The sequence below is a fragment of the Chionomys nivalis genome, chromosome 7 (genome assembly GCF_950005125.1).
Source record: "Chionomys nivalis chromosome 7, mChiNiv1.1, whole genome shotgun sequence".
Taxonomy (NCBI): domain Eukaryota; kingdom Metazoa; phylum Chordata; class Mammalia; order Rodentia; family Cricetidae; genus Chionomys; species Chionomys nivalis.
The window spans coordinates 10,407,118-10,419,166 of NC_080092.1; the positions used below are offsets into that span (position 1 = coordinate 10,407,118).

At 48.8% G+C, this 12,049-nt stretch overlaps 1 protein-coding gene across 1 annotated transcript in view; it reads left to right on the top strand.

Moving 5' to 3' along the window:
* Srl (sarcalumenin) overlaps nucleotides 1–12,049 on the top strand; it is a 42,505-nt gene continuing 30,456 nt past the window's right edge. The window contains exon 1 of the mRNA XM_057776798.1: nucleotides 1–61. Coding sequence (XP_057632781.1) covers nucleotides 1–61 — 61 coding nt within the window. The remainder of the gene's footprint in view (nucleotides 62–12,049) is intronic.

Consider the following 12,049-nt stretch of genomic DNA (forward strand, 5'->3'; position numbering starts at 1 on the left):
ATGAGGGCGCTGCTCCTGCTCTGCTGCTGCCTGGCCTCGCTGCTGCTCTCAGGACAAGCAGGTATGCCTCCTGCACAAATGGCTCCTGTTAGGTCCCTGGCAGTCCCGAGTTTTTATTGGAGTAAGGGTCTGGGGCTGACAGCAGGACTTTGCTTCTTGTTGGTATCACTGCCCTTCTCACAGGGGCCTGGGACACAGAGGATGAGATGTTAGAGAGAACTGGGGGCTCGTGAGGGGCTCTAAGAAGAAATGAGAACAGATGGTTCTGAGGTCTGGGCCAGGTTTAGAGAGAGGAGTCTGGCTGGAACATGCTGGAAAAGAGGACCCTCCAAGTCAAGTCTAGAGGGATCTCTGAGATGAATAAAAACAACATAATTTTAGAATGGAGGTTCTGAGTTCCTCTCTTGGTAGGGGATAGGACAGAGGACTCTGTTCTAGCTGGTGACGTTAGGCTTGCGTGTCCACGGACAGAGTGGGGCACTGTAGGCAAAGCTGGGAATCATTTTATGAACAGTGGGGCAGGACGAGTCAGGATAGGGTCGAATTGAACATAAAGCTGAGAATTGGTGATTGTGTTGGAAGCAACTTGACAGAATGCAGAGAGGAATGGGAGAAAGCCTGTATGAGTTACAGGGTCTTTCAAGAAGGGGGCTTGGCTCTGCACACGGTGGCTTTCCTTTGACATCTCAGCACTTTGTGTGACAGAGGCGGTGGCTTGGGTTGCAGCATGGGGGTTATTTATAGGCTGTGGAGGGGACACCTGATCATTTTGCCACTTGTCTTGTTCTTAAGACTCCCAAGGCTGGCTTCCCCTTGGGGATACTTTGGGGGAGGTGCCCTAAGAATCCCCCTAGGGTCTAGGACTGTGCGGCTTGTCTCCGGGACTAGCACTTGGTCTTTGCACATGAGATCGTGAGGTTTGTGGGTCTGCCCTTAGGTTTTTAAGGTTCTCTCTCATGAGACTCTGGAGCTGCAGAGGTACAGTCCCAGTGAGAGGACAGGCCTCAGGATGAACAAAAGACATTCTTTGAGGTGGAAGAGATAAGGCTGGGGGCCTCTGGGCTATTGAACTTGCTTCTGGGCCCTGCCCTTGTCTGCCCTTGAGTTAATTTGGTCTGTGGGGCTATGGTGGCTGGAGTGGTGAGTATTCCATGCGGCTGTCAGGTGGCTAAGTATGGAAACTGCCCTGTAATTGGATCCTGAGCCTGAAGCCACTGCCACCCTCTCCCCTTTCCCCTTCCCAGCTGCCACCTTGAAGCTTCCACACAGCAGAGTCCCAGGAATTTCTGTCCTTTTAGGGGCATCTTTTATATTCTCTCTTCGTATAGAGAGAACTGGATATCCAGAATATTCCAAAATCTCTGCTCAGAGCTCTCGCTATGGGGAAAAGGGGCCCGTGCTTTGTGTGAACATTTCTCCAGGCTGTTACTTTCCTGCACCCAGCAGTGTGAGCATGCCTGCTCCTGCGGGTCCATTAGTGTGCAAATTCCCCTGCCTGCTCCTTCCAGCCGAGTGACCATTACTCTGCCAGATGGAGATTGTATACTTTAAGGTGGCTGCTGCTTAAATTTAGCGGGAGGTTCCAAGACACCAGATTATTTCCCTGTACCCTTATGACAGTAATCTTTCCTAGTGGTGAATTTTCCCTCAGAATGTGCCATCCTGGTCAAGGATCACGTCTTTGTACCTGAACTCCTCTCCTCACTCCTCCTGTCATTTACCCCCATTTTGCTCTGCCCTGGGCTGGAAAAAGCAGATGTCTTTCTTCTCTAGCCCTACCCCAGCTTCCAAGGATAGGAATCCTGGAACTCTACCTGTTCTTATCTCCTCCACATTGCTCCCGTATTTCCTCTAGGCTGGGTGGTTGACTCTTCTTCCTATTAGGAGACCCAACACCCTGCTTCCCTAGCTATGAGTCACAAGTACCTACACCAGGACTTGGAGCAGCCATGGGCTCCTGTCATCAGGTACCTCTGGTCTCCACCCTTGTCCTGCCGCCCCCGAGTTCTTTACGATGACCTGAGTGCTTCCTGGGGTCTGCACCTGGCAGGGAGGTAGGTCTCGTCAAGAACCCTAGAGATGACTTAATCGATGTGTTCTTTGGACAGTGAAGGAGAGGACAACCCAGAGAAGTGAGGGGACCTTTCCGGGCAGTGACAGAGGCACGTGTGCCAGTCACTCCTCTGGGGAGCTGTGTTCCTCCCCTGCCTGCCCTCTCTTACAGCGCCTGTACGCAGAGGTGGAAAGGGGCACAGGTGAGGCCATCCAGGAAGTTCCTGAGAATGTTGCTTTGGATCCTTTGCCTCCCTGGAGGATTGAGCAGTAGGTGATGCTAAGACAGCATTTGTTAGGGGTGAAGCCATTGGTGTGTATTGTGAAAGGCCGATTCATGACACCTTCGCTTCCTGCTCTGTGATGAGGGATCTGGGATTTTTGTGTCTATTCATCGCCCGCATACCCATCTCAGCCCTGGTTTGCAGATTTTTGACTCCTCTCTGGCCCCCTCTGCCATCCCGAGGGTTGGTTTATGCTGGGAGCTCCCGTCTATAGGCCTAGGGCAATGTGTCCATATCACTCCTTGAGGCTGTCACGCCTATAAGGCTGGTATACCCAAAGGGAACTTCCCTTCCGTCTCCTCCACGGCAGTTCAGCTGCTGCTATCTTCTATAGGGAGGCTAAAAGGACTGAATTCAGAGTTCTTGAGGGAGAGAACTGACCCCAGAAGCCTTTCTAGCTCCCAAAGTGATGTCCCCCGATACTAGCTCTGACAGGACCCAGTGCCTCTTGCCTCCCATTTTGCACATGGAATCTGTGAAGTGCTATGCCAGGGTGTGCTTATGGGTTCGTTCATTTGAGACAGTGACTCCTTTCCCAGTATCATGGGGACCACAGTTTGGGAAATTCTGTTTCTGCCCCATATATGAGACAGCTAGTTGACGGTTGGCCAGAACCGGGAGTCAGGTCTTTCCCTGTGCTTCAGTCCCCTTACCTCCTGAGGAAGGCGAAGAGGAGGCCAGTTGCAACCAGCTGGCCATTTGGTGCCTGCTTGTGAGTGTAGGCTGAGAAGGCCCCAAACAAAGGAGACAAGATGGCTGCTTCTGCTGCTGGCTTGGCCTGGGAGACGAGGCTGGGTGCTATGCTTCCTGGTGGGAATGAAGGTGACATCTGGGAGAGTGTGCTGCAAATATGGGGGATGGGCACATTCTCTACTCCCAACCTGGGAGAGTGTGCTGCACATAACGGGGGATGGGCACATTCTCTACTCCCAACCTGGGAGAGTGTGCTGCACATAACGGGGGATGGGCACATTCTCTACTCCCAACCTGGGAGAGTGTGCTGCACATAATGGGGGATGGGCACATTCTCTACTCCCAACCTGGGAGAGTGTGCTGCAAATATGGGGGATGGGCACATTCTCTACTCCCAACCTGGGAGAGTGTGCTGCACATAACGGGGGATGGGCACATTCTCTACTCCAACCCAAGTCTAAGCCATCGTGTGGTGTCGCTCGAGTGTGTGAACCCATATGTCCACACAGCTCGCAATACTTCATTATTTTATAAAGTCATCCTATATTTATTGTGCCTGCTGGTTCTTCCCCCTTTCCCCCAAGATAGGGTTTCTCTGTGTAGCCTTGACTGTCTTGGAACTCACTCTGTAGACCAGGCTGGTCTCGAACTCACAGAGATCAGCCTGCCTCTGACTCCCGAGTGCTGGGATTAAAGACATGTGCCCCACTGCCTGGCTGTGCGTGCTGTTTTTTAAAGTATGATACTGAAGGAATTCGGAAGACATTTTGGCATGCCTTTGATCTAGAAGGAAGGTAAAAGATAGCCTCCTCTTCCTAGTATACCTGGGCTGGTAAGATACTGCCATAATAGAGATTTGAGACAGTGAGAGGGAGTAGGGTCATTGAGCTGAGTGGATTGAGGAATGTCTTTTTTATGAAATAAATGACATTTACCTTTACTGATTAGGGAGGGGCATACATGTGCCACAGCATGCATGCAGAGGTCAGGGGACAACTTTGGGAGACTTGGCTATCTAACTGAGGTCAGCAGGTTTCCTAGCAAGCACCCTTACCTGCTGAGCCATTTGCTGACACTGAGAGTATTTTTAGATTAAGGAAGATGAAGCTCGAGGAAGGCATGGTCCAGACGCGAGAAGACAGCAGAAAGGGGATCTATGTAAAGGGGACAGGATGAGTGAACCTCCTGCAGTAGCGTGGATGGTTTTGAGTGGCGGCTGAGGGGAAGAGTGGGTGACCATGGAGGACTTTTGTTGATAGTGTTGACTGGGAGGAGTAGGGCTGGAAACTGGTCAGCCAGGAGTATAGGTCAGAGAGCATAGACCCCAGCAAACTTGTGAGTAGGGAGAAGAGGCAGCCCTAACAGAGTTAGTGTCCAAAAAGCCAGCGTTCTCCACCTGAGCGGTCTGCAGGAAGCCCTGACCAGCTTCTTTTAGGTCAGAAAAAGACATTGCAGGCTATGTAAGAGAGGACATATCCTAAATGTTCAGTTTGGGCTGAGTGTGGTGATACATGACTTTAATTCTAGCACTCAGGAGACAGGGGCAGGTGTGCCTCTGTGAGTTTGAGACTGTCAGCTTGGTTTTTCTAGTGAGTTTCAGGCCAGCCAGGAGTGAGACCCTGTTATACACATACACAATTCAATTTGGGCAGTTTGAGTGCCGCAGACCATGGGACATCTGGATGGGGATTCAAAGTGGTTAGAAAGATGAAGTTGACAGGTATGTTGACACATGGGAGACAGGTAGGAAGATCATGAGTTCAAGGTCATCCTGGGCTAGGTAGTGGGTCTTTGTATTAAACAAACAAGCAAACAAAAACAGAGGAAAGATGAGATTGGAGCCCAGGACGAGACGAAAATCAGGCCTAGTACTGTAGAGGAACCATTCATTTATACAAAGACTAGCAAGGCTTGGAACGGGGAGCAATGCAGAGGGAGAAAATAAGACCAGGGACTAATCTCTGAAGGACACTGGAACTGAAGATTAGGAAGAGGAAGGGGATAATAAGTAAATGAATTTCAGAAAGATGGGAAGGAATACAGGGGAAAGAGCAGCCTGGTGGCCAAGGGAAAGGATGTCTCCTAGAGGAAGGGGCAGTCAAGGGGAGTAAATGTCACAGAGTCGTGGGGACGATGAGGTGTTGATTTTGACAACCCAGAGGTCACTGGCAGATTATGAGGGATTTAAGAGTATTTAGTGATCACACAGAGGCAACATATTTAGATGTGGGGACTTAAAGATTAAGTAGGGGAATAAAAGCCAGTAACAGAATTCAGGGCCAGAAGGCATTGAAGACAGAGAAATTTTAATACCAAGCAAGTTTCTGAGCCAGAAGGGAAGGATCCCGAGCAAAGGGAAAGGTTGAAGAGCATAGGGAAGGACTGGGGCTGTGGTTCAGTTAGGAGAGTGATTGCCTAGCATGTATAAGGCCCTGGGTTCGAGTCCCAGCACCACATAATCCTAGGAATGGTGGCAAATACTGGCAATCTCAGCACTTGGGGGAGAATCGGGAGTTCAGGGTCATTCTGGGCTTCCGAGTGAGTCAGAGACAGCATTGGACTATGAGACTGACTTAAAAAGAAGAAAGGACAAGAAGGAATGGCAAATGGGGTGTCTAAGACTCAAGGAGTGCTGTGACTTTTTAATGTAGTCCTTTGTGTTGTGGTGACCCCAACCATAAAATTACTTTCATTGCTACTCATAACTGTAATTGTGCTGTTATGAATTGTAACGTAATTATTTTTTGGAGATGGAGGTTTGTCATGACCCACAGATTGAGAACCCCCACTACTCTAGAAGGTGTGGAAGGCCATAGAATGGAGAGCCAGACAAATTTCTCAAGAGCTCTGTGTAGTTAGGGAGACTCGTTACTCTGACTTTGAGTTGAAGCCAAGTCAGACTCCTCTGTTGAGGAAGAACTGTGAGATGCCTGGAAGGGGCGGTTGGAGGAGAAGCAAACCCCGGCCTTTTCACGAGCGTGGATGTCGTAGTGACTGCAGTAGAAAATAGACTTCCCCCGACTCCATCATCCAGGATGTGTACTGAGTGAACGCCTGGTGAACCTGCCATGTGTTCTGGTTCCATCTGGATTTGTTTTCTGTTTTAAGTAGAAACTGATGGAGGAGGCCCATGGCCTGAGTCACCTGGCCCTGCTCTTCTTCACTGAGGGATGAAGACAGGTGTCCAAGCCCAGGTCTCTCCATTGGTTTCATCTTGGCTGAGAGGCCAAATTCTCTCATTGGACAAGGGGCGGTGAACAAGACGAGCACATAGATGGTTGCGGCTTGAGTACTTCATTTCTGCTCTGAGAGCCTGAACTCCTCCGAATTCCCAGCTCTCTCCTCACCTGCCTTCTTGGAAAGGCAATCACAGCGGAAGCTGCCTGTCTTTAGAATGCATCCACCCTGCCGGGCCTCTGTAATTCTTCGGTGTCTGACTTCTCTGCCTCTCTGCTAGCACCTGCTCTGACCTCCACTTCTACCTAACCCAGCGCAGTCAGGAAAAGCCTCACTCACGTCGATGGAAGACCTCTCATTTTCTGTGATCACTCCATTCTAGAGGATTCCAATTTTAGCTCAAGAAATGCATCTCTAAGGTGGAATTTCCCATTGCTTTGGTGAGCAAGGCCTGTGGAACCCCTTAATTACAATACAGAAGCAACAGATAGTCCATGAGTTCTGAGTGCAAAGGGGCTGAGCTGCAGAGTGGGCCTTCTTCTGCCTGAGGAAGATTGGAGTCACAGTGAGCTCACTCTAACGGGGCTTTGGATTTGTTCAGTGTGGCGGAAATCTCAGTCCTCTGGGGCTAGCCTGGTGTGCTCGGCAGCAGGAGAAGGCGACAAACATACTTTAGGGGACAAATAGGACTGTCAGATTAATCTGAGCTTTTGGAAACTGGTCTCTTTCCTGTTGGCCTGATTGGTGTGTTTTTGTAGGATTGAGGAGTCTTCCTCTCCTGTACCCCTTAGACAGGGTTTCTCTGTGTATCTCTGGCTGTCCTGAAACTCACTCGGTAGACCAGGTGGCCTTGAACTCAGAGATCTGCCTGCCTCTGTCTTCTGAGTGCTAGGATTAAAGATGTGCACCATCACTGCCCAGCAAGGAGTCTTGATTCATCTAGTTTCTGCCTCTTTCTTTTCCACTCCTGAAGGTGGTTTTACTTACAATCAAGGTTCCAGGGCCCTTCCACCTCGGGGGACATGCCTGTCACTTGTCAACTTATGTATTTACCCTCCCTTCCAGAGCAGAAATTCCTGGGCTGCTCAGTTGCAAGATAGAAAGCTTATATGGAGAAGTAGAAGTCAAGTGTCAGAATTAAGCAGGAAGTACAAGTAACAATATAAATTTGATTCATAATCTGAATATAATTGGTTAATAAGTAGAATTTAGTCAGAATTTAATCTGAATTAAAGGACCAAGAGTTCAACCATTCACACTTTGAAGGCCAGTGCCTTATAGTGAGTTCTTCATCCAGCTTACCAGTTCTTTCTCAACAAATACGGAGTCGGGGAGCTGCTTTCAGTTGCCCTGTGGTAAGTATGCCCATGGCCAAATTCTGAGGACACCAAGAAGACATTGATGCCAGGGGGAGCCATTCCAGAAGTCTGTCTTTCTTGAGATGGTGCTGTCTAGGGTGCAGGATAGCAGGGTGGCCATCAATGAGGCCAGAAGTATTCTATGGGACAGTATCTTAGCAAGGGTGGGATTCCTGGCTCTCTCTAAGGGTCTTGGGGAATAGGAAAGGGCTTTTCCCTTCCTCTCCTTTCCCAAATCTCTCTTTGCACAGCCTCCTTGAGAGGTCTTGCTTCTTCCTTCGGTTTGGAGTAAGCTAGCTACCGTGTAAGCATGGCTGCAGAAGGATGTGGGTGTGGCCTTCCTTAGAGAACTCCTTAGTCAAGGAGACTGAGGTGATTCGGGTCAGGATGTAGTCAGAAGTGTGAGGGAACAACAAAATGACTGAACTCGCTGGGAACTTGAGTGAGGACAAGGAGTGGGGTATTTTACCCCTGAGGAGGGAGAGCTGAGGCTTTTGTGGGGTCTCTAGCTCTCTCAGACCCTTCTCGGAACTGTCAAGGTCCTGGCTGAGCCACATGGTACAGGCAGGAATGGACTGTGTCTCTGCCCTGAAGAACTGACCTTCTATTTGGAGAGATGACTTGCACTGTAAAAAAATCTACCTAACACCCTGTAGCCTGCACTCTGGTTGGAGTACAGAGGGTAGTTAGGAGGGAGCCAGCCACACTTGTCAGAAGGGACAACTATCAGCTCCCAGAGGGCGGAGGCTGTGCTTTTAGTATTCCTCTTACATAGTAAATAAGTAGTTTTTGTTGATGTTGTTTGTTTGTTGAGACAGGGTTTATCTGTGTATCCCTGGCTGTCCTGGAACTCACTCTGTAAACCAGGCTAGCCTCGAACTCAGAGATACATCTGCCTTTGCCTCCTGAATGCTGGGATTAAAGGCGTGCGCCACCACTGCCTGGCTTTGTTGTTGTTGGTTTTTTGTTTGTTTGTTTGTTTTTTAAATCTATGGTTTTATTTTCATTTACTATGACCAAATAGCCCAAAAAGATTAAAAAAAAAATCCCAGAAATAAACAATTCATAAATTTTAAATAACTCTTTTTCTTTTTTTCTTTTTAAACAGTCTCACTATATAGTTTTGGCCTGGCTGGTCTGGAACTCACAGAGATCCACCTGCTTCTGTCTAGAAGTCAGGATTAAAGGCACTGCTCTACTGACCACTGTTTAAACTTCCATATAGTATATTGTTATAATATAGGCGATTATTACTTCGTTACTCTTTTGTTATGTATGCCCCCACCTTCTCACAGGACTGGGGACTGAACCTAGGGTTTCACGCTTACTGGGTCTCATGCATGAGCTAGATCCTCAGATGACTGTGCCTAACTTAAAAACTTATTACATTTATTTATTTCTCTCTCCCTGTGTTTGCACACATGTACATTCATGCCTTGGTGCATGTGTAAGAGTCAGATTTCAACACGGGAGTCAGTCTTCTTCTGGGGCTCAAACTCAGGTTATCCAGGCTTGGCAGCAAACATCCTTTCTTACTGAGCCATCTGGCATCCCATGTCCCTCTTCCTGGGGCAGTCTCAGGGAGCTCAGCCTGCCATCAAACTCACTACTAGTCTAAGATGGCCTTGAACTCCTGATTGTGCTGCCTCTCCCTCCCAAGTGCTGCAATGGCATGTGTGCATGAGCATACCTGGCTTTCTGTGATGTCAAGGATGGAACCCAGGGCTTTTGTCCATGCTGGGCAAACGCTTGAACAAGTGAGCTACATCTCCAAGCCGTCTCTGTGCTCAGTTTGTAAATTAAAACTGTATGGGGCCAGTGAGATGGTTCAGCAAAGAAAGTCATTTGCTGCCAAGCTTGATAACCTGAGTTCCATCTCCAGATCTCACATGGTAGAAGGAGAGGGTTAACCCCTGCAGATTGCCTTCTGAGCTCCACACATATGCCATGGCATGTGTGCACCCTCCTCACCAACAAATAAATAATATTAACGGTTAGCCGGGCGGTGGTGGCTTACGCCTTTAATCCCAGCACTGGGGAGGCAGAGACAGGAGGATCTCTGTGAGTTTGAGGCCAGCCTGGTCTACAAGAGCTAGTTCCTGGACAGGCTCTAAAGCTACAGAGAAACCCTGTCTCGAAAAAAAACAAAAAACAAAAACAAAATAATGTACAGGAAAAAAAAAAAAAACCATAGCCTATATAGAATCCCTGCAAGCCTAGGGGATTGTTGTACAGCATTACTAGTCCTGAGCACGGCGTTTGGATCACTGAAGGCACTGAATGATGTCTAGTGAATGAGCAGATGATTTGTGTAAGAAGAGCTATCTACAGGACTGGGGGAAGCTCCGAGTTTTGCGCCTGCAAGAACAGAGTGAGAGCCATACTGGCTAGAATGGGAAGCTCATGTTCAGGGGAGACAAGGCCACACTGATGGGTTGTAGCCAGCTGGGAAAGGCCTTGAATGCTAAGCTGAGTGGCCAGCTCCCTAGCCTGCTCTTCCGTTGACTAGACCCACCCCCTCTCCTCCCTCTCAGATATTTTTAGATCCTTCTAGAGCAGGGACAGCACTCTTAGTTCAAACAGGTGCAGGCAAATCCTGGCCTGGAGTTCGGGGCTTACAGGAAGTGGGCTGTGCTGGGAGCTCAGCCCAGAACTGAGCCAGGGGAGAGCCCTGGAGCTTGCTTGGGAGTCCCCTCCTTCCTTTCCTCCTCCAGCAGGCCACTGCCAAATGGCAGCCCCTGGTCCACCTCCAAGCGGCCATTGGGTTAGAACCTGGTTGCCCAGTTGTCTCCAGTAGAATTTTCCCTAGATGGCAATAGGTAAAAGCTTGACTGACAAAGCCAAACCCTTGGCTCCTCCTCTTCCTCTCTTCTTTCTGTTAACAGTGTCTCTCGTGTCTCTCTATGTAGCTGGCCCTGAACTCATAACCCTCCTTCTTTAAGCCCCTACATGCTGGGATTATAGACACGTGCCACTACACTCACCTTGTACCCGTTTCTTTACCTACTAAGTGGGGATAATAATACTTCAACTGTTGGCTATGTGATTATGAAGGAAAAAGGGAGCTGGGGGAAAAGAGCTCAGCTGGCAGAGTGCTTGTTTAACATGATCAAAGCCCTGGGTTTTATCCCTAGCACAGTTTAAACTGGTCATGGTGGTGCGTGCTTTGTAATTCCAGTACTTGGGAGGTAGGTATGGGTTGGGGGGTGGGGGTGGGACAGACCAGAAGTTCAAGGTCATCCCAGTATCCTGGGATGTATAGTGAGTTTGAGGTCAGCCTGGGATATACAGACCCTGTCTCAAAAAAAAAAAAAAAAGTCTTTGAGCCAGGCATGGCCATGCATGCCTTTAATCCCATCGGTTGGAGGCAGAAGCCGGAGGATCTGCTCTACATAGTGAGTTCCAGGACAGCCAGAGCTACATAGTGAGATACTGTCTCAAAAAAATGTTCGTTGATATTAGATGTTTTTTAGCGTTCATGTTAGCAGGGCTGTGACAGCACCAGAGCATTCTCACTGCGGAGCAGATGCTGTCACTTGACGTGTGCTGCCAGTTTCCTCAAATGTCATGGGACAAGAACAACCGGGGATCTATCAGCATTTCACTGCCGCTAGGGCTGTTAATATCTTCGGGATTCTCTGTCCTCAAAGAGCTTACAAACCAGGAGAGGGGGTAGTCCATACTCCTGAGATGAACAGAGGACCATATAAGGTAGATGGAATCAGGGGCTAAAAATAAGCAGCCAGAGAGCAGAGAAGGGGAAACACTTGTCAGACAGGCTCTGTGGCTGGGAGGGGGGCGTTCAAACTGGGACTGAAGGCATGAGGATGCCAGGACGGTAGGGGTAGGGGCTGGGGCTTGGGACTAGTGAAATCTCATCTGGCTTAGTGTGGGAGAATGTTTGGCAGGTTTCTGAGGGCCAGGCTTAGGTGTTGGTTCGTATGTCATTTTCCTGTGGTTGCCATAACAAGTCACCCCAAGCTCGACGGCTTAAAACATTAGAAATGGTTGGGTGTGGTGGTGCACATCTTTAAACCCAGCATTTAGGAGATAGAAGCCGATGGATGTCTGTGAGTTCAAGACCAGCCTGGGCTACAGTGAGACCCTGTCACCAAACCAAACCAAACCCACAAATGTGTTCTTGCTCAATTTGGGGAGCAAGAAATCCAAAATCAAGGCATTGGTAGGGCTGAACTTCTGAAGGCCTTTGTGGAGGAAGCCTTTGTGTTTTTCTAGCTTCTGTGACTGCCAGGAACCCTTGGCCACTCTGGCTCCTTGCTTCACTTCTCCAGTCTCACCTCTGCCTTCCATTGGCCTCCTCCCCGTCTGTGCTTCTATGTTTTTTCCTCATCATATAAAAATATTAAAGACATTGGGTTTAGAGCTCACCCTAATTAACATGATCTCATCTTAATTAATTACATCTACAAAAATCATATTTCCAAAGAAGGTCACATTCTCAGGTCATGGTGGACCGTGTGTTGA